General features: G+C 45.9%; 1 protein-coding gene across 4 annotated transcripts in view; it reads right to left on the reverse strand.

Annotated features, from left to right (window-relative positions):
- Nucleotides 1-605: 605 nt before the first annotated feature.
- SIDT1 (SID1 transmembrane family member 1) overlaps nt 606-26043 on the reverse strand; it is a 34627-nt gene continuing 9189 nt past the window's right edge. Inside the window, exons 2-26 of one of the 4 annotated variants that reach the window (XM_015874408.3) lie at nt 23276-23397; nt 22195-22365; nt 22008-22053; nt 20299-20400; nt 19128-19211; nt 18497-18590; nt 17679-17750; nt 17205-17298; nt 15854-15897; nt 13688-13759; nt 12510-12658; nt 12028-12101; nt 10880-10946; nt 9801-9874; nt 9103-9226; nt 8284-8401; nt 7672-7808; nt 6387-6495; nt 6031-6045; nt 5209-5285; nt 4333-4379; nt 3134-3239; nt 2719-2829; nt 1914-2027; nt 606-1810 (exon numbers count right to left, since the gene is read on the reverse strand). In XM_015874408.3, the coding sequence (XP_015729894.2) occupies nt 1748-1810; nt 1914-2027; nt 2719-2829; nt 3134-3239; nt 4333-4379; nt 5209-5285; nt 6031-6045; nt 6387-6495; nt 7672-7808; nt 8284-8401; nt 9103-9226; nt 9801-9874; nt 10880-10946; nt 12028-12101; nt 12510-12658; nt 13688-13759; nt 15854-15897; nt 17205-17298; nt 17679-17750; nt 18497-18590; nt 19128-19211; nt 20299-20400; nt 22008-22053; nt 22195-22365; nt 23276-23397 (2286 nt within the window). In that variant the 3' untranslated portion in view covers nt 606-1747. Of the gene's footprint in view, nt 1811-1913; nt 2028-2718; nt 2830-3133; nt 3240-4332; nt 4380-5208; nt 5286-6030; nt 6046-6386; nt 6496-7671; nt 7809-8283; nt 8402-9102; nt 9227-9800; nt 9875-10879; nt 10947-12027; nt 12102-12500; nt 12659-13687; nt 13760-15853; nt 15898-17204; nt 17299-17678; nt 17751-18496; nt 18591-19127; nt 19212-20298; nt 20401-22007; nt 22054-22194; nt 22366-23275; nt 23398-26043 lie in introns of all 4 variants that reach the window. The other 3 variants (XM_085524330.1, XM_015874418.3, XM_085524343.1) reach the window with 3 other exon arrangements.

A 26043-nucleotide genomic window follows, 5' to 3' on the forward strand; every position in this document is an offset into this window, starting at 1 on the left:
TAGATAGGAAAGGATGCAGAGGGAAACTGAACTGTTTGTTTCCCTTTACAGGAGCAGGTTGTACTGAATGTAGGAGGGATGGGCACATGCTGAGGAAGCAGGGACCATGCCATCAAGCCAGAGGCACCTCTGCCAGCACCTGACTGGGCTGAGCCCTGCAATGCCAACAGAAACCAGGCAGGTCAAAGCCAAGAGGAAATCTTCAACACTGCTGCGTGAGCAGGAGGCTTGAAAGCAGCAAGAAGATGATTCCAGCTCTGCCTCCTCATTGAATTATCTCACTTGTTTTTCTGCTTGTTTTGTGCCAGTCTCCCACCGCACTAGTGCTGTGCCATGTGGTTCTGTGGTTCTGCCCAGCACAGCGAGTCCATCTGCTGCTCTTCCACCTCCTACACTGCCCCTGCCTGCTGCTGCTCAACGTTACTGATCCTTCTCACATTCACATACAGAGAAGATCTCCAGCTTCTCTGTTAGAAACAAATACAGGCTTGGAACAAGCTCCAAGAGTACAGTGGACATGGGGAGAAGGAGTATTGTTCATTGAAACATTGAATAGCTGTAACAAAACCAGGCAAAGCAGAGAACAGAAATAGGGACAACAGGCCTCAAAGAATTTTTTTTTTTATTATTCAAAATTAGCAAAACAGGTCACACTGTAGATGCAACACCTGCAACAATTCATACCTCATTCTTGTTTGTTTTTTAAATAACTGAGAACTCGGAAAGAATGCAAAGACATTTAAAAACTTCAGATGCAGAAAATTTGAAGAGACGGGGGGAGAAGTTCTGTCCACATCCCCAAAGAGCTCAACCCCAGCGTTCCCAAGACCTCCTTCCACACCCCCCATCCAAAGGAAACTCGTGGGAGGACAAAATCAAGGGCTGCTGGACAGCTCCCCTACTCTCCGAACCTTTAACAAGGCTCCCAGACTGGGGCACATGGCAGGAGCCAAGGAGGTGCTCAGCACATGAGACTGAGGCCTCATCATCTCTCTTCTGGTCTCAGCACTTCTGGTGCTGCAAAGGAGAACTCTACACTGACAAGCAGCTGCCCAGGAACTGCTAGAGAGAAGTTTGTGCCAGTGAGAGGGGCTGCAATAGCAAGGCAAGAGGCTCTGCAGCTCTAGTCCCCATCTCCCTGCAACACTGCACCCCCTTGGAATGTTCCTGCAGCTCCTCACCAGTTACAGGAGGAGCTTCTGCACCAAAAGAACACAGAGCCCCACTACCACCTCTGCCTGGAGCCTTTTGCTCACTCAGCAGCTGTTCTGCACGCTGGGATTGCGGTGGGACAGAAACCAAATGCTCCCCCCCATGCTGCCCAAAGGGCTCTCCAAGGGCAGCAGCCCACAGGTTCTGGGCACCAGCTGCTGACGCAGGAAGAACTACAATGCATTCTCAAACCCACTCACTAGAGAGGAAGCAGAGCACGTCAGCCTGGAGAAAGGGAACCTAAGGTCTTCCTGTCCCCTCTCTCTTCACCAGCTGCAGCACCCGCTGTCCCCACAAGCCAGGCTGCAAATGCTAGGTCATGCCTACCCCAGGGGGTGTGGTGGCAGAGGAGCCGATGTCATCTTCCCTCCTGGTCCTGCTCCAGTTACTGCAGCACCCAGTCATGTTCACTGTGGGATCCAGCTCCCCACAGGGCTGCAGGCCACAGAAGCAGGCTCATTCCCATGGACACCGGTAGCCTGGTGCCTTCAGCCAAGTGGCCTGGCACAAACCCACGCCTCCGTCCACCAGGGGCTCAGAACACTGGGATCTTGTCCCTGCGCACCGTGTCCAGATCATCGTCCAGGGTCAGCAGAACCTGGAGAGAAGCTCAAGGTTGCATGTCTCGCTGGTCACCTCACGGCTAAGGAAAACAAGGAAGAGAAGGAGAGGCTGAGGCTGCACAGAAGAGCAGGACTCACCAGAAAGGAGAAGAACAAAGCAGCTGCAGAAAGGAAGTGCCAGACGTCATGGTCATCAAAGAAGCCCAGCAGGATGCATGGCCGGTTCTTCTCTCGGGACTCTGCCGGAGTCTCCTAGGAGAGAGAGAGCAGGTGGTCAGGACTCAACACCAGCACACAAAGGATCCTGGCCACCTACATGAAACCCTCTGAAGGATTTCCTGCCTAAACCCTCCATGAAGCAGCCAAGAAAAAGGGTGGACATGAGACAAGGACATGGCAGGGATGCAATACAATATTGCACAGCTATGAATGGGTCTGAGATCACAGCACACAGCTCAGGGGGAACCCCCTCTGGTCTCTGCATCTGACATGCAGAATAGCACAAGCTGCAAAACCTCCACTGGATACCCCTGTCATGGCGATGGAGAAGTCATACAGTCCAAATTTAAGAGCCTCCAAGGTCACAGGGAGTCCTCACAGCCCATATTATTTCCCATTACTCATCCCTCCAGGGAGAAGTCTGCCAGCTGCTGCTGGTCAGGATCTGCCCCATTGTCTTCAGATCACCAGGTCACTCTGTCTCCCCTAAGGGCATGATGGTGATGGGTTGACAGTAGGACTTGAGGACCTAAGAGGTTTTTGTCAACCTTTATGATACTATGCATGCAGTTATTTTGGCCTCCGCACAGCTTCCTGCAGTCTCTTTCTGCTGTGGGAAAGCGGACCAAGGCTTTCCCCTACAGTATTGTTTTTGCAGAAGAACAACAGGAAGGGAAGACAAGAGACAGACATGGATAGAAGGACGGCAAAAGAGAAACGTTACCTCCCAGCTGCTGAGGGTCTGGAAGAAGAAGTAGAGCGCAGCCCCCCACACCACCGCTGTGGCCACAATGCAGAACAAGGGGATAGGCAGGAGCTTCTCAGAGCTGCGGATCTGCAGGGAAGAATACAGCCTCACAACAAGTGCTTCCCAGGGGCCAGAGCCATGCACAACAGCACATCAGCCCGGCCTGCCCACCTTCACAGAGTGCTGCCCACCCCAGGAAGATGCAGTCCAGCCACCAAGATGATCACTGCACAGCATCCCCTCCCCAGCTACCAGTGCTTCATCTCGCCCCAAGTCCCATAACAGACTCTCCATGCCCCTCTATGAGAACCCAGATTGCAGCCAGAAGGAGGCTCATACCCTCCCCTTCAGAGATGGGCAAGCTCATGGCAGCTACAGCCGCCTCTTTTACCTTCATGATGATGTAGAAAGCCAGATACAGCAACAGGTTACAGATAAAGATGCCCAGTATGTAGGAAGCAAAGTCCCTGGGCCGATATACCAGCCCAAAGATTGCACTGAGGGTAGAGAGAGAAGAAGAGACATTAGACAGCCTCTTTCCCTGGGGACAGGGTACATCCCCAAACCGACAAACACCTGCTGCTCCCCTCAGACCACAGGACATGGCAACACTGCTGCAGCCTCCCAGTTTCCTGAAGGACACAGTGTTCACCTCAGCTCCTTGCTAAGAAACAAAACAAAGCAAAACAGAGAATCTACCTCCTGTGGAGACTCATGGGAGACCTCACCACTCTCTACAACTCCCTGAAAAGAGGTTTTGTTGAGGTGGGGGTTGGCCTCTTCTCCCACGTCACTAGAGACAGGACCAGAGGGAATGGCCTCAAGCTGTGTCAGGTGAGATTTAGATTGGACTTTAGGAAAAAAATATTCTCTGAAAAAGTGGTTAGGTGCTGAACAGGCTACCCAGGAAGGTAGCAGAGTCATCATTCCTGGAGGTGTTCAAGAAACATTTACATGTTGTACTAAGGGCTGTGGTATAGTGCTGAAATATTGGTGGTAGGTGGATGGTTGGAGTGGATGATCTTGGAGGTCTTTCCCAATCTTGGTGATTCTGTGATTCTATAATATGGACAGGAGCATTGCATTGCTTCCACCCCATGGCCAAACACATCTCACACAGTAGGGCCTCTGTATTTAGTAGAAGGCACATCCTTGAGAAGCAGCTTTTGAGAAAAGCAGGAGTTAAGGGCAGTTATTTTAGGTCTCATGCAAGAGCTTGTCACTCCAACCACACAGCTACTGCTGGGCTCTGCAACTGTGACAAATGTCTCTGTCAAGTCTCCTGCAACTAAGCTGGGTTGGAGCTCACAGCTAGGGAGGATGTGTTTGCATAGCACAACATAGCAGTGTTGTGCCAGGCCAACTCTGGGCAAGCTTGGTTAGACAAGCCACTAGACAGCACCAGCAAAACACCCAGGAAGGTGCCCTCAGGTACCTCTGGAACACACTGTAACCCAACTTATCTCAGAAGAGCCCAAGCACAGAGCAATCATACAGACACTGCTGCATTTCTTCTCCACCCCAGGCCGCCTGTATCAACACTGAAGCTCATGTACACAAGTAGGCAAAACACCACACCCCACTACTTACAAGGACCAGTTGACTAGGTTTCCAACAATGAGCAGCACCATCCTGTCCTGAAGGAAAGACACCGATGATCACATGAAAGCAGAAGGAAACAAGTGGACTTTGCCTCAGAAATTCAGGCTATCATTGTCGGAGGCTTTGGAGTCTGGTTCCTTAACTGCACATGCACCCAGCACTTGTGTTTGCTCCATGTGAAGGAGTGTTTGCTGGATGGATGCTGCTCTGGCCCTCACAGATTTGAAGAGAACGTTATATAGCAAAGATTAAGTATCTAAATAGAAGAGTCAACCCCTCAAGAATCATTCTCAAAAGACTCGCTTGCCTGCAAGTTGTTTGGCTAAGTTAACTTCTTTCCACATAAAAACATATTGCATAGAAAAATTGCATGTTTGAAAGAGGACACGGGGTGCTTTGGACAGCTTCCTGCACATATCCATGGAGCTCCTCCCTTTCTTTATTTTTAAAAACTGGTTTCATCATTAACAACGTAAGAACTCCAACTACAGATGGTAAAATAGATACATCTGTGGTCCTTACATATTTGTGCTTACATAGCTACTTTCAAGAAGCAGCTACTTCAGGCCAGTCAGGCTTATTTTATGCCTGAGTGCACCAAATCTGCTTGTAAAATCCAGTCTGATCCTTACTGTGAAACTGGAGAATAAAAACGATAAAGTAGAATTCATAAATAAAGATCTAATTTGGCTTTCTAGTGAAAGTAAAAAGCCCCAGCAGAGATCTATAACTGTGAGAGGTAGGGGGAGAGAAGGGAAGCAGGCAGCATCACTCTTTTCAAATAGCCACAACCGTCTCTTCTGCACACCGCCAAGAAAGCAAACAAATGCTGAAGGAGATGCAGACAAGTGAGAAATCGCCTACCATGTACATTGGTCGACTGCACTGCTGGATACAGTCCGTGTACAGCACCATTGCAGCCCGTCGAAACATCCCCAGGTCTACCAAAGAAGAGGACACAAGTCATTACAGCTAGACCAAGCTCCATAACACCTGCTGGGGAAAGATGCACTTTCTGGCTAAGTGAGGACCCAGGCTATGAAGGTCAGGGTGTGCACAGATTCATTTTTTCCCTCTGGGAGTTGTCCATGCTGAGCAGAAGGACAGCGGGTAGACAGTGTTAGGTCAGAACAACAGGTTAAAAACCAAACATTCTTGATGCTTGTGCTGCCCAGAAGTCAGACAGACCCTCTCTGAATGCAAATATGCTGGCTTTGCAGCCACTCCTCTTTAGGGGAGATGTTTGTGGAAGAAGGGGAAAAGTGCTTTTTATGGAACAATGTGGAGGGAAACACAGGAGACACTCATCTCTGTTGAGCATGGTCTAGAGAGGCAGAACACACAATGCCCCTGCTACAGAAAATAAAAATCACTGCAGAACCTTCTCCGGAGAGCTATAAGTTGCAGTGAAGACAAACAGACATGCATGCATGCATAGGTCCTTCTTTAGTCACAAATGCAGAGCCCAAAAAGACTCCTGTGTTGAGATATCAGGGCTTTTCTGTGCTATACCATGCCCTTCCTAGAAAGGAGCAGGCCCTAGCAGAGCTGCTGGCAAACAAACTTCAGTTCTGAAGAGCCAACCCCAGGGTGACACACAAGCCCACCTTCCACACACATCCATGCACCCCCAGCTTCTCCACCACTGCTCAATCATTTCAAAGAATGGAAGCTGCTGCCAGTTACCTGAGTCAGGGCCATCTGAGGCAGACAGAAGCAGAAGAGGAAGGAGAAACACATTTATAAGCAGAGTACGTGAGCCAGGCTCCCCACCAGACCTTCTCTTCCCTCACCCCATCTAGCTCACCCTTCTGGAGCACAGCACAAGAGACAGCAAATGGGTCCTGCTGATTCCCATTGACTGGGAAGCAGCAGCAGGAAGATTTCAGAGGCCAGGAAAAGCCTCAGGTGAGGGAAAGGACAACCCCAAACACAGGTGCAGTCCACAAGACTGGCCTTACAGTTCTACCAAAAGCTACAGAGGTGACTTGCAAAGGTTCAAGCAAGAAGCACCCACAAAATAGTCTGGTTGTGGCACTTACCCATCTTGAAGCGGCCCATGTAGTAGATCTGAGTGCTGAGAGCCAGTGAGGCCAAAACATGGATCAATGAGAAAATGACCCAAAACCACATATCATTTTTCCCAAACACCTGAAAGCAGAGACAAATTGGGGGGGGAAAAAGAAAAACAAAAACAAAAACAAACAAACCCCCAAACCTGGGCCCTGTTACCAGCAGGCTGCTCCTTTTCTTTCCTGGATCACCACACAGCATTAGACAACCCCACTGAACATGGAAGAGAAACCCCGATTATCTTCCAAGTCCAAACCAAATCCAGAGACCAGGAAATCAAGAAGAGCTCAGCACTTCTGGAGAACAAGCCATTACTTCTGAATGTCCCTTCAGACAAGGCTGATGACCTTGAACGACTGCAGCTGGCTCAGGGAGCAGAAACACTGAGCCAGGTAAGCTCTCCATGCAGAACTACACAGCAGCCCCTCTGACCAGGAAAGACATTTTACAAAGGCAGTCAGGGAACCAACCATTGCTTTAGCAAGTGCACTGTGGCAAACCAAAAAGTACAAAGTGTTCCTACTACAAGCTTTTTGTTTATTTAAGGACTAGTAGTGACTTACCAATCCAAGTTAATGCTGTGTTAAAACTTTAATATTTCCATTACACGCTGAATAGTTCAGAAAAGCTAGTCTGCTGACAAGCTACAACTACCTGCTCCCCTCCCCTGGGGCCACAGAGGGCGCTTGAGTCCACCTAGTTCCAATCCCCTGCTGACAGCAGGGCTGCCACACACTACATCAGGCTGCCCACAGGCCCATCCAACCTGGCCTTGAACACCTTCAGGGACTGGAGGTGCCCATCAAGCAGAGTATCAAGAGATTCTTGGGAATTCTCAAGTTTACCAGCTATCCCTTCATGCCTTATCCCACAGACAGTCTCCTGCCTGCAAAAGATCAACTGTTATTCTGTGCTACTGTAGGACAGAGAAGGGCTAACAGTCTGCTAAGGCCCAGCCAGTAGCTCAAAGTAAGAACTCAACAGATTCTGCCTGGTTACTGCTGAATGAAACAGTCTCCAACTGGAGAGAAGCAAACAGTAGAAAGAGGCGCAAGCAACCAGGCTGAGGACAGTTGTTTTAGAAAGGAGGAGGAAAAAGAAATAATAATAAGAGCTCTAGGAACGCAAGTACAAGTAGCTGCTTAACAGTCTTATTGAGATCTGATGCTTTCCCTGGTCCTCTGGCTACTTAAGCCACACTCCCAGCCACACATCTCCTCCCCAGAGAAAAAGGCAGATAAGAGGGAGCCATACCACTCCAAGGACAGCAAGACAGATGACCACAGCAAACGAGGCATAGGCAGAGTAGGCACTAGCATTGATGTCTGGATGGCGGGTCTGGTAGAGCTTAAGCATGCAAAGTCCTGCGATCATGTACATGAAGGAGGTGTCTGTGGAGGGAGCACAACAGAAATAGTGAAAACAGGTGCCAGCAGGCTGAGAAAGCTGCTCAAAGCACATACAGTGAAGTGTGGCAGCAGAGCCAAACACAAAACCAGCTGGCATGAATCTCTGATGATTTACTACACTGTACAGTAGCCTGTGTTTTGCTACCTTGTAGGACATCATCTATGCTCTTGGGCAACAAAAAACAGGGCATCAGGGCACAGAAACAGGCAGGAAGTTACAGAATGGTTGAGACTGGATGGGACCAATCTCTGCCCATCCTTCTAGTTAAAAGAAAAAGAAAAGCATTCTTCTGTCTTTGAAAGAAGCTTCCTTTTTTTTCCATCCAAAGATTCACTGTCTTCTGACCAAGCCTGGAAGCTTCTCAAGAGTAGAGAGGTAAAAAAATACTTGTGATTCTGCAAGAGATACAGATAGCAAATCCTTTTTCAAGCACAAAAAGAAGGCAACTTGGCTTACCAAACTGAAAGTTAGAGTAATTAGGACAGACATGGTAGCAGGCACTGAGCACCCCTTCCATCATCAGAGCAATACCCATAGCATAAAAGAGACCAAAATGCTTTGGGATCCCATAGTCCTAGAAGAGAACAGAGACAGAAGGCACTCTCACTGTTCTGATCACAAGAGAGCTTTCCACTCTTCATTACCTCAACCCTCCTAACCCCCAGCATTTGTCCTTCAGCCCACATGTAATTGTAGCCACAGTGCAGAGCTGGTAGAATCCACAGGCAGCAAATCCAATGTAATTACAGAGAAATTTCCGGTCTGAAGACCATAGTGTCTTGGTACTGGTGTTCTGAGAGCAAAATCTCAATTCAGCACCACATTTAAAAGGATGTTAACTAACCAGGCTGCACTTTTCACAAGCCCCTTTAGAAATATCTGTCTAGCTCTTAGTTTGATGGAGCTTCTTCCTCTTTAGAAAGCAGATGCTGCTCTCCACTGAGTGTTTCATTGTCACAAGACAAAGCAAGGATCCAGATGTGCTCCCATCCAGCTCCTCATCTGCCCCAGTTTTCCCACAGTGAACACTGGAAGAAGAGCCATGGGAGTCATTCCTCAGATCATCTCCCTGTCTTTGTGAATCCAGGCTGGGCAACAACAGCAACACAGACATATCACAAGCAGCAAAGTAAGAATGTGTTCCACCTCCATCTTTCATCAGGGGAAGAAACAGAGGATTCCATCCTCCAGCAAGGAATACAAATTGAAAACAACCCCAGCTGTTTTCACCCTGCTCTCCCTCCCACCACTAGTCCCATGCAACCATGTACCCACTAGGGTATAGACATCTTTCATCTCCATGGCCCGACGGTGGAGAATGTTTCTGCGCAACACAATGAGGAGAAAGAGAAAGCCCAGCAGCATGTGGCCCACGTTGCTGAGGATGTTGTTGAAAGCACTGCAGGGGAAAAAGAGGGTTTAAAACAAGGGGATCACAGAGGCAGGAAGGTGAACCCAGGGTCATAATAAACTGAATTCATTTAGTTTCCCACCACCACCCCCCTCCACCTCAGCAGCTGGCCAGTTTTACACAATGGAGGACAATTCCAGCCTGAGTACTTCATTTGCCTCAATGGATTTAACACTTTCTCTGTGAGATTCCCAACTCTGGGTTCTCTTTGCACTCTAGTGTTAGGGTAGAGAAATGATGCACTGAAAGGGCTGTTCTGAATTGCTTTTCAGAGCTGATTCTCTTTGAAGACATGTGAAAGCATCTGAAGGAGCACATAAGCCCATCATTAGTGGCAAGCAGTTTTGCTGGGGTAAACCTGGTACCACATAGACCTGGGCATTCATCTCAGTACAACACAAAGCCACTGCTGAGCAAAATAGAAAGCTCAGGGAGACTCTGCTCAGAGCCCTAAACTCTCAGTGTTCTTTTCAGTGTGATTGCTGTGAACCTGGTAAGGAAAAAACCTTGCCTGGGCACAGCATGAAGCACAAGGCAACAATGCAGTGACTGCAGGACTCACCTGAGCACCCCAAGTGGATGAGCACACAGAAAGTTGTAGTAGCAGATGTCCTGATTGCCTGTCACATTCACTACCTGGACAGAGCAGAGATGGGAGAGCTGATGTTAGCAAATCCTTTCTGTTTGGATGTCTTTGCACCGTACATGCACTGTGTTTACACAGGTCTGATGTGCCATAGTGCAGATACAGCACCTGAGGGCTGTGTCTCTGCAATCACTGCACCCTGCAAACAGCTTTTCAGAAACCACCACAGCTCAGAGCCCACAAGGTCCTGAAAAGCAACGAAGCTAGTGACAGCAGCTTAGGGTGCTTCAAACTAGTGGCTGAACCCTTGACCACTACGAAACTCAGCTGGTCTTTTTTGTTCTCTTTGTCTTGTTTCAGTGCTTGGGGCGAAGCAGGGACCACATGCCACTGTTTCAGAAAGTCACTACGTAGAAGTGAAATCAGTTCGGTAGGATGTAAAGATTTATGTAGAGACCTGGAGGCAGCCCAACAGTAGCACTGCCATAGGGAGTACTGACATCTGAAAGTGAAGCTTTTATGAATAATAGTCAAGATGTTGCCAAAGGCCACAGACCTGACAGCAGACCTTAGAGAAAATATACTTTGTGTTTGCACCCTGCAACACAAAACAAGGGTGAAAAGTAGATCTGCTTGCAAATCTCTAAGTAACAGCAGGATAAAAAGGGATATGGAAAACAATACAGAAAATAACACTCATATCATAGCCAACTGCATTTGCTTTCAGCTGTCTTCCAGAGAGAACAGCAGGTTCCTCCTACTGTAAAATAAAAACAGGCCCCAAATGAGGATAAGGAAAATAAGAACAGGGATCTCAGGTCTCTACTTTCCAGGCAGAAGCAGCAGAAAAAAGCTCAGCAAGCTGAGCCAAGCTAGCTCTAATAACCAGAATCTGGTACAGACAGCAGCTAAAGTAATCTGCCCTTCAGAGAGACAGCAGGATCCCCAGGCCAACCCAATTTTACTGCAGCTGCCATCCTTGTACCACGTAGCCATAGTGTAGGTTCAAAGGCAAGATGACACCAAATGCTGGTGACAGCCGCAGATTGACTCACCGTCTGGTAGGTGATGACAAGCTGGATGACTGGCAGGGCATAAAACACTGCAATAGTGATAATGTTCCTGCAGAGAGAAGACAGAAGCAGCAGTTACAGCACACACCCATCTCGGAGCCTTACAGTGCAGGTGGAAAAGTTAGGCACCAGGGCGTACAAAGGGCATACACCCTTCTCTCCCAGCCACAGCTTTATAGCAGCTCAGATTGTGATTATTCTGAAGAAAAATGTACTAATGCAAACAACATGAGAAGAGTCGGGATGCTAACCACAAGCTTTTATATTTGAGTAGCTCATAAAAAAAATGATTTGTGTTGGAAGGACCTTAAAGATAACCTCATTCCATATCCCTCACCAGAGGCAGGGACATCTCCCTCTAGATCAGGCTGCCCAAGGCCCCATCCATCCTGGCCTTGAACACCTCCAGAGATGGGGCACCCACAGCTTCTCTGGGCAGCCTGTGTTAGTGGCTCATCATCCCCTGAGTTAAGAGCTTATACCCAATGTCTAATCTAAACTTAAATCTAAAACTAAATCTAATCTAAAAACCCCTTAAGACAAAGGGTAACTGTTTTAAACTATCACTACATTCCTGATAGTCTCTCTCCAGCTTTCCTGTAGTCCTCCTTTAGGCACTAGGGGGCCACAACAAGGTCTCCCCTCTTCCCTTCTCTTCACTGAACACCAACCTCTTGCTCCAGCCCTCTGATCACCCTCATGGCCCTTCTCTGGACCAACTCAAACCAAACACTCTCATCTCCTGTGCTGGGAACCCCTCCCTGCAGTACTCCAGGTGAGGTATCACAAGAGCAGAGTACAGGAGGACAATCATCTCCCTCAAACTGCTGTCCATAACTCAAGTTCCTCCTTCCCCAGTATGTTTCAGCACATTGCTTATTACCACACTTTAAAAAGCTAATGAAAACTAGTAACCATTGCCAGGATCACATATGCACCAGCCCACAAGTATCCTCATTTGAGGTATGAAGGATCTGCATTGACTTCTTAGAACAGAGCGTAACAGGACAGCTGAAAGAACACCCTTAAAACTAAGCTGTGGCTCAAAAGAAGAGCACGTGTACATAGCTGGAGAGCTTACAACTAGAAACCAGGTCCCAAGATCAGGCCTTACCGGTTTGTCTTCTTACCAAAAATAGATCTTGTATTTTTTGCTGACAATTCTTCGGTCCTTCCTAGACAAGTCTGACAGATAGAGGAACACCTAAAATGGGAAAAGAAAGAGGGAAGAAAACAAACAAACAACAACAATCACCAGAGGAGAACTAGTGAAAAAGCCAGTAGAAAAATCTCAGTGTATTTGAAAAACATCGAGTCATTACTTCTACTAAATATCCAGTTACCACTGCACATTATTTTCACCCTGTGCTGTCACCCCTCCTTGGGCACACTGGGATTCCTTCTCCTTTCTCAATTGTTCCCAACACATTCTGATTTTCCACATTAAGTCACTCATTTCAGCAGTAAGCTCAGCACATCAGGAAAACTTAGACTCTGAAAGAACACTAAGAAGCACATTCGTCTCTATTAGATGAAATCCAGCAGAGCTAAGTGGAAACTTAAAACCCTTGGAGAGTGACTGGTGCTGGTCCTGGCCACGTACCAGGCGTACCTTTGTGCGGATGACATTTTTATCACTTTCGATCTCTGGCATGGTGTCAAAGTCGCTCTCTTCCTCCACGGAGCTGTCTGTGTCTGAGCCTGCTGGTGGCCCATGCTCAGGGGAAGACAACTGCCGTCCACCACTGGAGCTAGACTCATCTGGAGCAGAGCAGGAAGGTAGAAAAAAACAGGCAGGATAAAGGCTAAATCGCTCCAAATACAACAAGGAGAAAGGTGCCAGATATCAGCAACAATACACTGGGAAAAGCTGATATGGTCATTTCAAGGAAGAAGCTTCTTCACAGTCACAAACCTTCCTTGAAGTCTCAGATATCAGCCAGAGGGATCTGCCCACATCTCCAACTCACTGGCTGAATTCCCAGCCACTTCCTACCCAGAGTAGCACGAGCAGAACACAATCTTCATCCTCATCTCCCAGATGCTTTTAAAGCATTTCAGGAGTTGAGGGAAGATAAAAATAACCCTCAACTCTTTTCCACAACTTAGTTCACAACTGTTCAATATCAGTCTCTCCACAGTAGCAGAAGCAGTTCCAAGGAGACTAAGAAATACTCTGGCACAAGAAAGGATTTTGTATCATCCCAGATTAGCAGGGACTTTTCCCTCCCCTGTCTTCTGCCACTGCACAGTTCACCTGTTGAACAGCATGACATTACCTCTCTGCTAATGAAAACACTGGCCCACAAAGAACTCTTGTCACTGCCCTTTCTGCACTTGAGCATTAAGCCTTCCAGTGAAGAATCATGCTTTGGTCTAAACATAGGCTCCATGAATTCATAACCAACTCTGAGAAGCTTGGTTGGAAGAGAACTTCTGTATATCCCTAGTCAACCTGCCTGAAGCAGGACTATCACACCAACATCCGTCTGATGGCTGTGCTTTGTCTAGCTGAGTCTCACTGACAGAGACTCTCTGAAAAGCTCTTCCAGAAATCTGCCATTTTTTGGTGGAGATTTCCCTCTGCCTTTTCCCCTACCCTCAAAGTGCAAAGAGGGCATCCCCAAACTGCTCCCCCCAACCCCTTTTTAAATACTTGCAAGCAGCTACTGAAGTAGCTTGTAACTTTATTCCCTTCTGGTCTTAAAGTATCAAATAATTGCATATCTTTTCCCTTCCTTGCCCCAGGCAGGGTCCACCCTCTGTCCCCAGATCTGGAAGACACAGTACCAATAGCACCGTAACTGCTTCCTTCAGGGGTGCTGGCTGTGATGGGGTGTGAAGATGTCATAACCCCAGATCCTGCAACAGAAACAAACCCAAAGGAGCCAATTAGCTTCATTGCAGTGCTTCAAAACATCTCTTTGGTGAATGCAAACAACTTGAAGAGCTGGAGAGGCTTGGGAAAAAGCAGCATTTCTCCAAGTAGACTGCACCATCTCCCTCTAGAGTATACCATATGAAGGGGAAACCCTTGCTTTGCAATATGAAACAAACTCGTTCCCTCCAGTCTCCTCACAGAGGCCATCAGTGTGATTCACAAAAGCCTGAGTGCCTGGCACACAGCAGAGATCACATAACAGGGCAGCAAAACTTGGCAGATTCTAGAGCAAGTCTCATGGTATTCAGAGCACCCTTATGAGTTTCCTATTCTTCTCTTCCTTTGACTTCTTTACCAATGCAACAAACAGCTCAGAGGAGCTAAACCTGTGCCTTGAATTAAGCACCCATGGGAACAATACGGTATGCTGTACTCACCCAACAAAACATCTATTCATTTCTGAGCTGGGATTAGTAGGACATACTCACAGGACGCAAGGAAGATGCACCTTCTGCTCCTCATCTGCTGTACAACACTATCTCTTGTAACACAGTTAACCTGTTGCTTTAAAGTCATTTGGAAATACAGATCACTGGGAAGAGTGCAAGAAAAACATTTTTCTAACATTCACAGCACTGAGACATGCAAACTTCCTGTTCCCATCAGTCCTGTCCCACAGAGATGCTCCATTCCTATGTTAGAGCCAGCTTTTTGATCTCAAATGATGTGTCAACCTGCTCTCCTGAATATCTTAGAATGGTTTGGAAGGGACCTCAAAGATCACAGAGTTCTAAACCCCAGCCATGGGCAGGGCTGCCACCCACTAAATCAGGCTGCCCAGTGCCTATCCAACCTGGTGTTGACCACCTCCAGGGTGGAGACATCCACAGCTTCTCTGGGCAACTCAATCCAGTACCTCACCGCTCTCTCAGTGGAAATTTTGCCTGACATCTAGCCTAAATCTCCCAAGGGAAGATCTAAATCTGGACAAAGCAAGCATAACAGAGAGAAAAGGCAGCCTGCCCTGTCTCTACCAGTCACTTCAGACTCCGCTCACCCTGTAATTTCAGTTCCACTTCCCAGCAGGAGAGTGAGTCAGCAAAGTAAATGCAGCACACTAGGTGTGGTTCCTCCAGCTATAGTCTCCTTCAGGTAGCGATGATGTGGAAGGAGACAGAAGGTGTCCCAGCAGATTAAGTAAAGTTAACCACAAATGCCATGTATGGGATGGATGGCAGGAGCAAAGGGACACACTGAGTCACAGGGTATTCAAAGACAGTATTTTCACAATCCTCTGCTCATTTGGTTGAAGATAAGTGCTAAGTAGAAAATATGGGAGACTGAAGAAGCTTCAAGCTCTTACTGACGGATCATAAAGTCCTCTCATTGCCCAGGAGAGAGGTACAAGTGTTAATGCTTCTTTACCCTCAGACTTTGAATGCTTTCAACTATTTTTAAGGCACTAAATATTTAAACAAAATGAAACAACCAGCCTCCTACACCTTGCCAGGAAGCAGAAGCCCCCAATCCACGTGACAAAAATTACCATCTTCCATCAGTAGCCTCTCAGATGCAGCTATGGTTTTGCAACACAGAAATCCGTAGGATGTAGAAATGTGGGTGCAGCATAAAGCAAACAGAATCCAATACCAAAGTAAATAACACAGACAACACTAACAGCATTAGTCATTCATTTACCGTTCTCTGCAAATCCCAATTAAAAACAAATTTAATTTAAAAAGTGAGGAGAGAAAGAGAGACTCTGTACTTAAAACAGGCAGAGAAGACCCTAAAGAATGAGAACTGGGGAAAAAACAAAAACAGCCACAAAAGCAGAAATCAAAGTGCAAGTGTCCAAGCCATGATTTGGTGGAGCCTGATTCAAATTACTTCCCTTGTAAAGGCGGAGAGGAATCTAATATCTCAGCAGCACCAGAGATTTTGTGGTGCACGACCAAGGAAGGAAGAAGAGTTGAAAGGATAAAATACTTGTCAAACTGTCTCTCTTTTTCTTGCCATGCCTAAGGTCTCTCTCTTTCACCTAAGGCTGTCTCACAACAGAAAAGAGAGCTTACCACTCTCAGGACTCAATCTCTCAGCTGAAGCCTTCCTCCGAACCCTGAAAATAAGCAGACAGCACTCATGAGACAGACAACAAACCCTACAACCAGCCAGCCATGGCAGGATTATCTAGAACACCAACAAGCCAGCACAGTGCAAGCTTTAAAACCAAAGGATAATTTCTTGCAGCACGGGAAAAAAAAAAACAAAAACATGAAGTATGCATGTATCCACACAAAAGCACATATACACCATTTCACTGAACTGCTGCAATGAAAAGTTAATTGAAGCAAAGTTTAGCCAATTATCCCATCTTGAAATTAGGTTTTTTTCCAGAGCACAATATTTTTTAAGATCCCTTCTTTGAACGGGTTGAAAACTCTGCTACTCTTAGTCTGAATTGCTCCCTGAAATTCAGTTCACACAAAACCAACCTGCTATTTGCCAAAGGCTTTTCTTAGCTCTTCTCACCATCAACCTTTGCCCAGAAGGCCAGGGAGGAGCGTAGAACAGACTCCCTCCTGAGCATCCACACTTTGAACAAAGAATTTGTTTAACTGCTGTCACTGTCTACAAAGGCAGCTGTGACCCATCCTAACAAACTCCATAACCCACCACCCTAAGAGCATCTACTACTCCACAAAAGTTTATCATGTGCTACGGGTTACTTGACCTGCAGGGCAAATCTTACTTCCTAGGTGGGCTGCTGTCCCCTTTCTGCCCCTCCAGTCCAGATTTGACTCAAGAAGCAAACTTCGAGGTCACCACAAGCAAGTAACAGAGGTTGGACAAGCTAGGAAGAGTTTTACTCTTCCCCAACTCCCAGGAGGAACCTGCCGTGGCAGCTGTGCACAAATTCACCTCAGATAAGGATATTACCCACAACAAAAGCATAGGCATCAAGCTCTGGGGCAGGGGATGCAGGTCAGGAAGGAAATAGGCACTCTGAGACTCCAAGGCCACATTTTGGTCATTGAGGCCCTTTAGTACTTAGTTCAGCATTTCAGAAAGTGCTTTGGTTCTCCACTGCTCTGGCACATCATAACCCAGAGCTGACCCATCACAGTACCCGTCTGCCACCCCATGTCTCCATATATGGAAACACAGAGGATGGGACACTAGAGAAAAAAACAGAGGAAAGAGCCTTAGATGTTTCCCACTAGTGCCCATAGCAGAGGAAGAAAAGTTCTCTGGTTGAAGTTCTCCTGCACAGCTATCACTAGGAGCCCACCAAATAGTCAGAGGCTCATTTGGCTGCTCTGATCAGATTCTAGCTGCCACCCTCGCCCCAAATGCGCTGCAGGGTGGCACCTCTGAGGATAAAGACAAACAAGAAGGTTACTCTTGTAAATAGCCTTAACTTACCTGATATAGTGCACAAAAGCAACAATCACTGAGCCCACGTAAAAAGAGAGGAAGCTCAGGAAGCTGAACAACATGGCCTGGATGTAAACAGACTCTGAGGAAAGAGAAGGCAGCAGTCAGTTCACAGAGCAGGGACAGCCCTTCCCAGAGTCTGCGATCCCACCCTGCTCTTCTCAACACCACTTGTCCATAGTCCACATAGTCCAAAGAATAATTAAGACCCATCTGCTTTTTTAAAGAGGAGGTATAAGAACCTTTTGCAAGGTTTGCCTCCAATTTATCTACCCCTGGTGTAGCTAGTGTGTCTATAACACAGAAGAAACTCTCTGCTCCTGAAAGGAACTAAGGCAGTAACATTTTCAACTCCTCTGCTGGTGCTCTCTGCACCATCCCATCACAGGGCTCCAAGAGCAGCCACATCCTCTTCCACAGCAATGCCAAATCACCACCACAGAGCTGCACAGAGATACTAACTTTTAATAGACGGCACAATTGTCACTTGAAGGTTCTTGGTCCGCTGTAGGTTCCAGGTACGATTGACGTTTCCTGTGAGAAGCAAAGGTAGAGTAAACAAAATCAATCAAACCTTAATGGTCTCTGACCCTGACCTCAGTTCTATGGATCTGCAAAACACCAGAGTCTGGCTTTTCAGTATAAACTTTGCATGGTTTTGCATCTTCCCCAGACTAGCCAATACACAGCCTTTTCTTTGTGTTTTACACCACCATCTTCCCCCATCCACAACTTATTTTTCATACTAAAAAACCACGGTTGAGCTTTCTGCAAGTTGCTTAAGTCTAGACACCTATGTTCAAAAGCACACCTCTTCTGCTCTTTGACTAGCTCCCAAAGTGCAGTTTCTCTCACTGAAGTAGCTCACACACCATTTTTGACTTTGGACAAAAACTGCCAACAGTTGTGTTCAGCCAGGCTCCACTCCTGGTCACACAGCTGAATTGCCTTCACCTGCGCTCCCAGGGCTGACCCAGTCCTTTCCCCAGGTGATCAATCAGTGCTTCAGGCTGTGACTCAACAATTCCCATACAGTGATCCCTCACAAAAATGTATAATCCCAGCAAGTCAAGTGCTGTACTATATATGGACATTTCCTGCATGATAAAGACTTGATAACCTGCCTGACAGCACGTTTTTATTTCATGCTTCCTCACAGTTTTCTGGATAAGATAGAGGTACCTGGCCAACCTGTGCCCTCCCACATTAAGGCTCCAAAGGTTTCCTGCTGCTCCACTACCCAGGCAGATCAACAAAATCTGTCTCCCAGCACAACTTACCATGGATAGAGGAAGGCACAGAACCCCCACAGGCATAATCCTCTGGCTTGATGACAAACACAACAAAGAACTGCTCACCTGGGAAGTCTTTTCTCTGCACAGAGAAGACAAATGCATGAGAAATTAAGAAACCTCACCCCCTGTACAATGCAGAGGTGGTGCTCCAAACAGTAAGAGGTTTTAATTGCTACACATAAAGCAGCTCTAGAGACCTACCTGTTCTGGACAGAGACTGGTTTTTAGGGATGCTCACCTCACCTTTAATGACAAGCTGAGTTCACCAGTATTCAGTACACACAGTGCCCCAGTGTAAGCAAACCAATGTTAATGCATTTCTATTAATTAGTGCAAACCATCTACTGAAGCTTTGCTTATGAAAAGGCCGCATCATCACTGTTCAGTGGAAAAGCCAAAGTTCCAACATAAGATCCCTGGTCATGGAGGCTGCAGCCATGTTGACCAACAGCCCCATGACATCTACCTAACCAAACATATGCAAAGTCTTGTAATCTAGGTAAAATCCCTGCTTAATAAATAAACAAACAAATAAATAAGAGAGAGAACTTGAAATGCACAGGACAAGACACTGCAAAGCAACACTTAGGACAAAAAGAAAATAATTCAGCCTTACCTGCACTGTTATGGCTGCCTGCTTTGTCATAGACTGGTAAACACCATTGAACTCTACATTATGGTCCAGGTCATACACTGGGCACTGAAATAGACACAACTACGGGTCAAACTAAGTGTCAAAATAGGCACACAGGTGGATATGAGGTGACAAAGAGAACAGGACAGCCAGGACTCATTCAGGAATTAGAAAAGCTGTTCTGAAGACATCATTTGCTTGCACTCTCTCACCTTATCAGCCTTACAGGAGGGCTGCAATTTAATCCTGATCAATCGCTCTGCCATTCTCACAGAGCAATTAACTCAGCTGTACACTTGTGTGTATTGCATGCTCTGTGCTCTGCACCATATGCAGAGTGCTTGTTCTTACTCTCGTCCACTATAGTTCTTAGTTCTGTACCAGCCAGCCAAAGAAAGTTACCTGCTACTGTCTCCTCTTCTGTCCTTCTACCACTAAAGCATAGAAAAATAGAGCAGGAGTTGATGTTACCCATTTATCTCCTAACCATGGGTCTTAAAGGCAAATGCTGCGACCACAAAGCTGGTAGCCAGGGTACTTTGCACTTCTCACTGTTTTGCTCTTCCCTTCATCATTCAGGGAGACGGGAAATGAGGAAAAATGAGGGGGCTACTTCTCAGCTAAGTACAGCCAATCTCCCAGCCAGCGTACAGCTGTTACCCCCTCCCAGGAAAGAGAAAGGATGATTGTGAGAGAGAAGGAGGAGAAGCCTGAAATGGAAAGGAGGAGAGACCTCATGGCTAGAAATTAGTTCTCCATGCTGTCTTGAGCAGGGAATCAAGAGAACAGCACTGTCCTCTTCCTCCTCTGCTGCCAGCATCCCACCCAGCATCACCCCACGGAGAAACAGATGTGTATCATGAGGTAGCAGGCTGTTAAACCACATGAAAGGAGTATGATAATAAACGTCCACCAGACAGGCTGCAGAGGAACAGCTTGTTCACAATAAAAATTTCAGGATGAGCTGCTACAACTCAGTATCTGTCTTGGCCTCCTTCCCACAGGATTTTCTCTCCTCCTTCAGAAACTGCGATCACTACAGAAGGGGCAAAGCTTTCATACGGCTTTTCCTCTCTGCTGGGGTACAGAGCTTCTCAATGAGGAAAACAGAGCTCACCGGACAACTCTTTGCCCTCCCCCTCCTCAGACTTACCACAATATCCTGGACGGAGACAACTGAACATGGGTAGACTGCATCAGACACCACTTTAATGATGACTGAATCAACATCTTGAGGAAACTTGTACAGAAAATACTGACGAGGAAACAGAGTACTGAGAGTTACTGTGCAGAAATCACCCCTGGCGGCAGCTTCAAGGCCTCCCCTAAGGCACCTTCATGGCCACATCTCAGATTTGGGTTGGATGTAGCAGGCTTGAGCAAAAATTCAGATTTTAAATATTAGCACCTTACACTACAGGCATGGATACCATAAGGGGCTGGCAGGGTATCTCATGGGGGATGCAAGGCAGATAACTGTCACCAACCACTTCCATGTGGAAGTGACCATCCTTATGGTCACTTGCAGCTGCAAGATCTGCTACTTCTGCAGTCAAGGCAGGCACTGCCTACAGGGAAGGGAGATACTATGGGTCAGGCAACTCCTGCCATGTAACAGAGACATTGCCTTAGGCATGCACTGGGTTCCAAGTGACAACTCCTTTTGTTGTTAAACTTGCTTTTTTCCAGTCTTAGGGATATTCCAACATTTATCTAGATTCTGAATAGTCTTTCATTGCAGATTGCTTAATACTTTAATTTACAACAAATAACAGCATTATGTCAATTAAGAATCATTTATCTTGCACTCTGGCCTTTAATTAAAAGTCACTGATCTCGTATTATTAAGCATGACTAATAACAGACTCAAGTCACAATGTTAAATCCCAGTTTAGATCCTCAATACTCGGCATTTAAGTCACAAAATCCTAATTAAAAGAGATTTTTTAAAAGAACCAGTACTCTTTATGTCTCTATAGTATAAAATGCTGTATTCATACACCACACAACGTAAGACGTTTGAGAACAGATTAAATGTGTATGTTTGGTGGCCCTGCCAGGCAGGGGTTTGGAACCACATGATCCTTGAGGTCCCTTCCAACCCGGGTCATTCTGTGATTCTGTAACTGGAATGCCTGATAATAGGAGACTTAAAAAAATAAGTGGCATTACTAACAGTGATTGCAACAGCAAAAATGGAATACCAGATAGTCTGGGTAAATTACACACTCTCTCATCTCCATAACCTCCTGTATAACTATAGCTACTGTCAACAGCATTTCCATTCAAGGGAGAACACATAGCTTCTGCAGGACACCAGACAAGGCTGCTCAGCTGGATGTGCTGTAAATGTGAGCTCTCTCTACTGAGCTAATAACCAGATTCATCAGCCGTTTCAATTACCATCTCAACACCCTGACACTCTACTGTGAATAAGAAGTAGCACTTTGAGCTCCACTGTACCTTTACAGCTCATTTATTTGTTTGTTTGTTTTCCTGATGGAGGACTGCATCTTGACAGGTCCTGCCAGAGCAACTGAACCAGTACTGACTGAAACTAAACATTAGTGCACACTATCTCACTTCCCAAGAAAGCACTGTACCCTTACGGTCTCTGGAATTTCCTGAAATACAGATACCATTCATTTGCTCTGGTCATAGTTTTTAGTTCACTTAATGGCTTTGCAAGAGGATCCAAACACATTGCCACCTTTTCACCATGTCCACAGAAGTAGTTCAATAGGAAGGAAACTCCCCTGCATTCTAGGAAGGAAAAAACCTAGTCTGATAAAGCTTTTATCATCTCTAACAAAGGATGATGTGAATCATTTAGATGTGGAAACACTAAGCAAGACTCCTTACCTGAGGTTGGGAAGGGCTGGCAGTGAAGTTAAAGGGCCTGTTGGTCCTAAAAAAGAAATGTCAGCATACTTTCATAGCTGGAATATACACCTTTAGATTAAGTAAGGAAATGTTAGGTAGAGGGACCAAATCCCTGTATGACAGATACATGAAGCAATTAAATTTGCATTCATACATCCCAGCTTACTCTAGTTGGAAGCTCTCCAGCCTGGTCACTAGCAGTTCATATGCAATGTTAAATGGTGCCATAGAAGCGACATCCACAAATATGATCTGGTCAGATGGTCCTGTCTCAGGTGCTGGCTCAGATGGACAGAGAGTCCGACTCACTTCTTGGTAATTGTAGGTCCTCTGATAGCTGTAACAGCCAGGAGAAGAAGGATGGAAAGAGAGAATTGGCAGTTAAGACATTGCTTTACAGTACTGCAAATGACATGACTTTTCCTTGCTTGCATAAATTAAATATGGGTCTTGTCCTTTCAGCTCATTCTATCTTTTATTCAGGGTTCAAACTCCACCTCTACTGCCTTTTGTGATATGCACATAGGACTGGCCATTCTCAGTATCTCACTTTCCTCACGACTGCCTGTGCCATCTGCTGGTTTAGCATTTCTGCCACTTGTTGGGTTCATAAAGAACAGCCCAAGTGAGATGATGCTGTAACTATTCCCTATATCAGACAAGACACTGCAGACTTTCTGCTACCTACTGCCTGTATTTCAGTTACAGGCTGAAGTTTTGCATCTCATATGGTCCAAAGTGCCCTCAGAGTCTCGATACTTGCAGCCCCACTATCACTGAGGCAACACAAAAGGATCATGAAAGCAAAGAAAACACCCCAAGACAAACCACCATCCTCAGACTCAACTGTGTCTATCATGAAAAACAAAGAGATCATACTCCCCAAATGAACTGCAACCCAGTAGGGTGCTCTGAGAGATTTTTTCAAGTCCTGGTCCAAGCTAAAGAATAAGAATGACCTGTACCCATCGCAAGCAACTATGTAAATGACAACAACAACGTTTGTAAACTCTTCTGATCAGCAGCATAGGCAGACACGCTCCTGGTACTCTACACATAGCTGAGAAACCAAGCAGAATGCCAAATTTGAGGTTACCCACCAAAGTTCTATGTTCAACTGTCAGTGATCAAGCACGGTTTGCAACCAAACTACCCACACATGCAACAAGAGCTAGCACTAAAAGGAGGCCAATGCTGGATATAAATGGTAGACCAACGCATTACAAGGCAGAGATCCTAGTACTCACAGGCCTCGAAAAATTAGCGGGACCTGCCATGACAATACTCCCTTCTGCTGACGTACTACAAACAGGACAGGATACTGGAGATTCTCCGAACTGCTGTTCACATAGACACGCACTGCATCTACCTGTGGAAAGAAAAGAGTACAGGTAGATATTAGCAGATGCAAAAAAAGACAGTTCCAAACCTAGGTGAGAAGAGCCCACCCCTTTCTCAGGGTGACCTAGATGATGGCAACATCCACAAGGGACTAAGCAGTTTGCCAACAGCCCAGTTACTCAGTTCCAGAAGTCACTTAAGAAGCACCTCATTGCTGCTGCTCTAATGAGGGCCCTGGCCCAACCCAGAGCTGACTTTCAGATGAGACACAGTGGACAAATGCAGCAAGTAAGAGCAAAAGAGGTCTACTTACCTTATTAGGATAAACCAAAATAACTTCTGTTATAAAATTAAACAAATACCCATGGCTACAACTAGAGTTTCCTTGCTTGAACTCTTGCATTCCCAACCCCATCAACAGTACTGGAGAAATCACAAAGATGACTTAAGAATGAATTAAAAATCAATGATGAAAAAGCAGGTTAGCAGTTATCACCTCACATTAACATAAACGACACTGAGGTGACACATTACTCACATTTACATTACTTAATAAAATAGGAGTAAGTGCCCTCAGCAAGCCAAGAAAAGCTACCTGGGCTTCTGAGCAAGATTTCTGGCATCACCTACTGCACCTACTGGAGCTGGCTGGGCACAAGAAAGGCAGCTATGCTTACAATAAGGATGCTAGAAATAAGGTTCAGCATAAGGGTTTTGCGTACCAACTCAAGTGCAAAGGAAGAAAATTTCCTATTCATTCCTGTTTAGTGATTCTAAGATCGTGTGGGAGTTTTGTTTACTGGAACAAAACACTTCCTTCTCAAAAGCCATAATCATTATCAATTTTCCTGCCATCATCACCGTATTTCAGCATCTATAGCAACCAACTCCTAAAAAAAACCCTAAAATATCATCATAAATTTTCTAATTAGAAAGCTTCTGAGATTGAAGGATGGCGGACTTTTGCCTTTGCCTTACAGTTTTCTAAATCTCTTCTGTCCACAAGAACTACAGATGCAATTTCACTTTCAAGTAAAGTGAATTTCACACAAGGAAGCTAAAATCAAGTGAAGAAAAACTACCACAAAGCAAGACTCGCAGGTAACAACACCTGAAATGCCAACAAAATGGGACTCTGCCAGTGGGCAGAACTGGGAGATCACTCTGCAGCTTCCTTGGTTTCTACCCTGCTCAGCCTGGGGATTCAAGCCAGTAGATATAAGAATAACTGGGAACTCACATCAGACGCCCAGAAAATGGTACTACGCTGTTATGCATCCTCAACCATCCACAAACAAGATAGACGTTAGGAAATGGTCTTTCACATTGACTTTATTAACAACACAGGTTATGCTTATGCTACAGGTAATTGCGTTTAATTCAATAGTATAACTGGAAAACTTTAACAGTTGAATTTCTGCTTCTAAATTCTCAATTTAAGAATTAAATTTAATTTATCTTAAATTTAAGAATTTAAGAATTTAAGCTTTTTGAAATATATGCTAATGCCAAGTAGTATTAAAAACAGGAAGTACTGCTTCCACACAGAAGTAATAGGTGAGTGAGAATGTTGGTACTTCTCACCTCACATCTCCTCTCAGCAAACTAAGCACTTCCAATACTGATTTGCAGCTTCCTAACTGCCAAAGGCTGCTCTGTAGAGCATACTCTCTAATTAGAAGATGGAATCAGATCTGTAAGAGGCTCCTGGAAAATCCCAACAGTAAAGCTTCTTGTACAGTGACTTAATAGCAGTCCACTCTTTTTCACCCTGACAGCTTCCTGCTAACCTCAACATCTATTACCGAGTCCAAGCATTTTAGTTTCCTGGGGAAAGAAAGCTGATTAAGACCATAGCTGCGGGTGTAAAAATATTTCAGAATGGGCCCACATTGCAGTTCAGGCCTCTGATCTTCTTTGCAGGGCAGTTGGAATGTCCCTGGGCACGAGTTCCTGCCCTTATACGCCCAGGGTTACACACTGCCTTCTCTTTGCTGTCAACACAGGTTTCTCTCCTTATCCTATAAGTGAATATATTAAGCACAGTCTTTTTTTCAGGTCTCAAGGCACTTCCAGGCTAGATACCCCATCAGTCTGAAGAGAGAGAATCCAAGGCTAAATCCAAGACGTTTACTTAACTAATGATAAGATTAATTCATCCTGTTAAGGACAGCCCTGCTGCTTTGGCAACTGCCATCCCAGATGCCTGCGCTGCCTTCTGAGGCTACCAAAGACTTTTCCAAGTTTTATCTTTCACCAACACCCAAGTTCTGAAAGGCTTCTGATATTGCAATGGCATGCTATATGCCCATAGCAGAAATCACCCCCATTTTGATGATGCAGAGATTCAGGTGTGCAAAAAGAGGTAGGAGGCTGTAGGCAATGAGTTCAGAGCTGAGTTGAATATCTCAGATGTTCATACACTAAGGTCTGCTCACTGGACAGTTTCTCCTGTTATGACGTTCAAAAACATCAGGCCAAGAGAGACTGGGCTATAAACCTGCAGCTCACACTCAGTCACTCTCCTGCTGCAAGACTGAACAGCCAAGAAGCTGCCTCAGCTGCAAGTGCTTAGGACTCAATGTTCTTTAAAATCTAAACATTTAATCTCAGTTCTTAGCCATGTGAAAACCGGTATATGCTACATAACACAGTTCCTGACCCCAGGACACAG

This window comes from Coturnix japonica, chromosome 1 (genome assembly GCF_054131305.1).
Source record: "Coturnix japonica strain WE chromosome 1, WE-NBRP24, whole genome shotgun sequence".
NCBI classification, from domain to species: domain Eukaryota; kingdom Metazoa; phylum Chordata; class Aves; order Galliformes; family Phasianidae; genus Coturnix; species Coturnix japonica.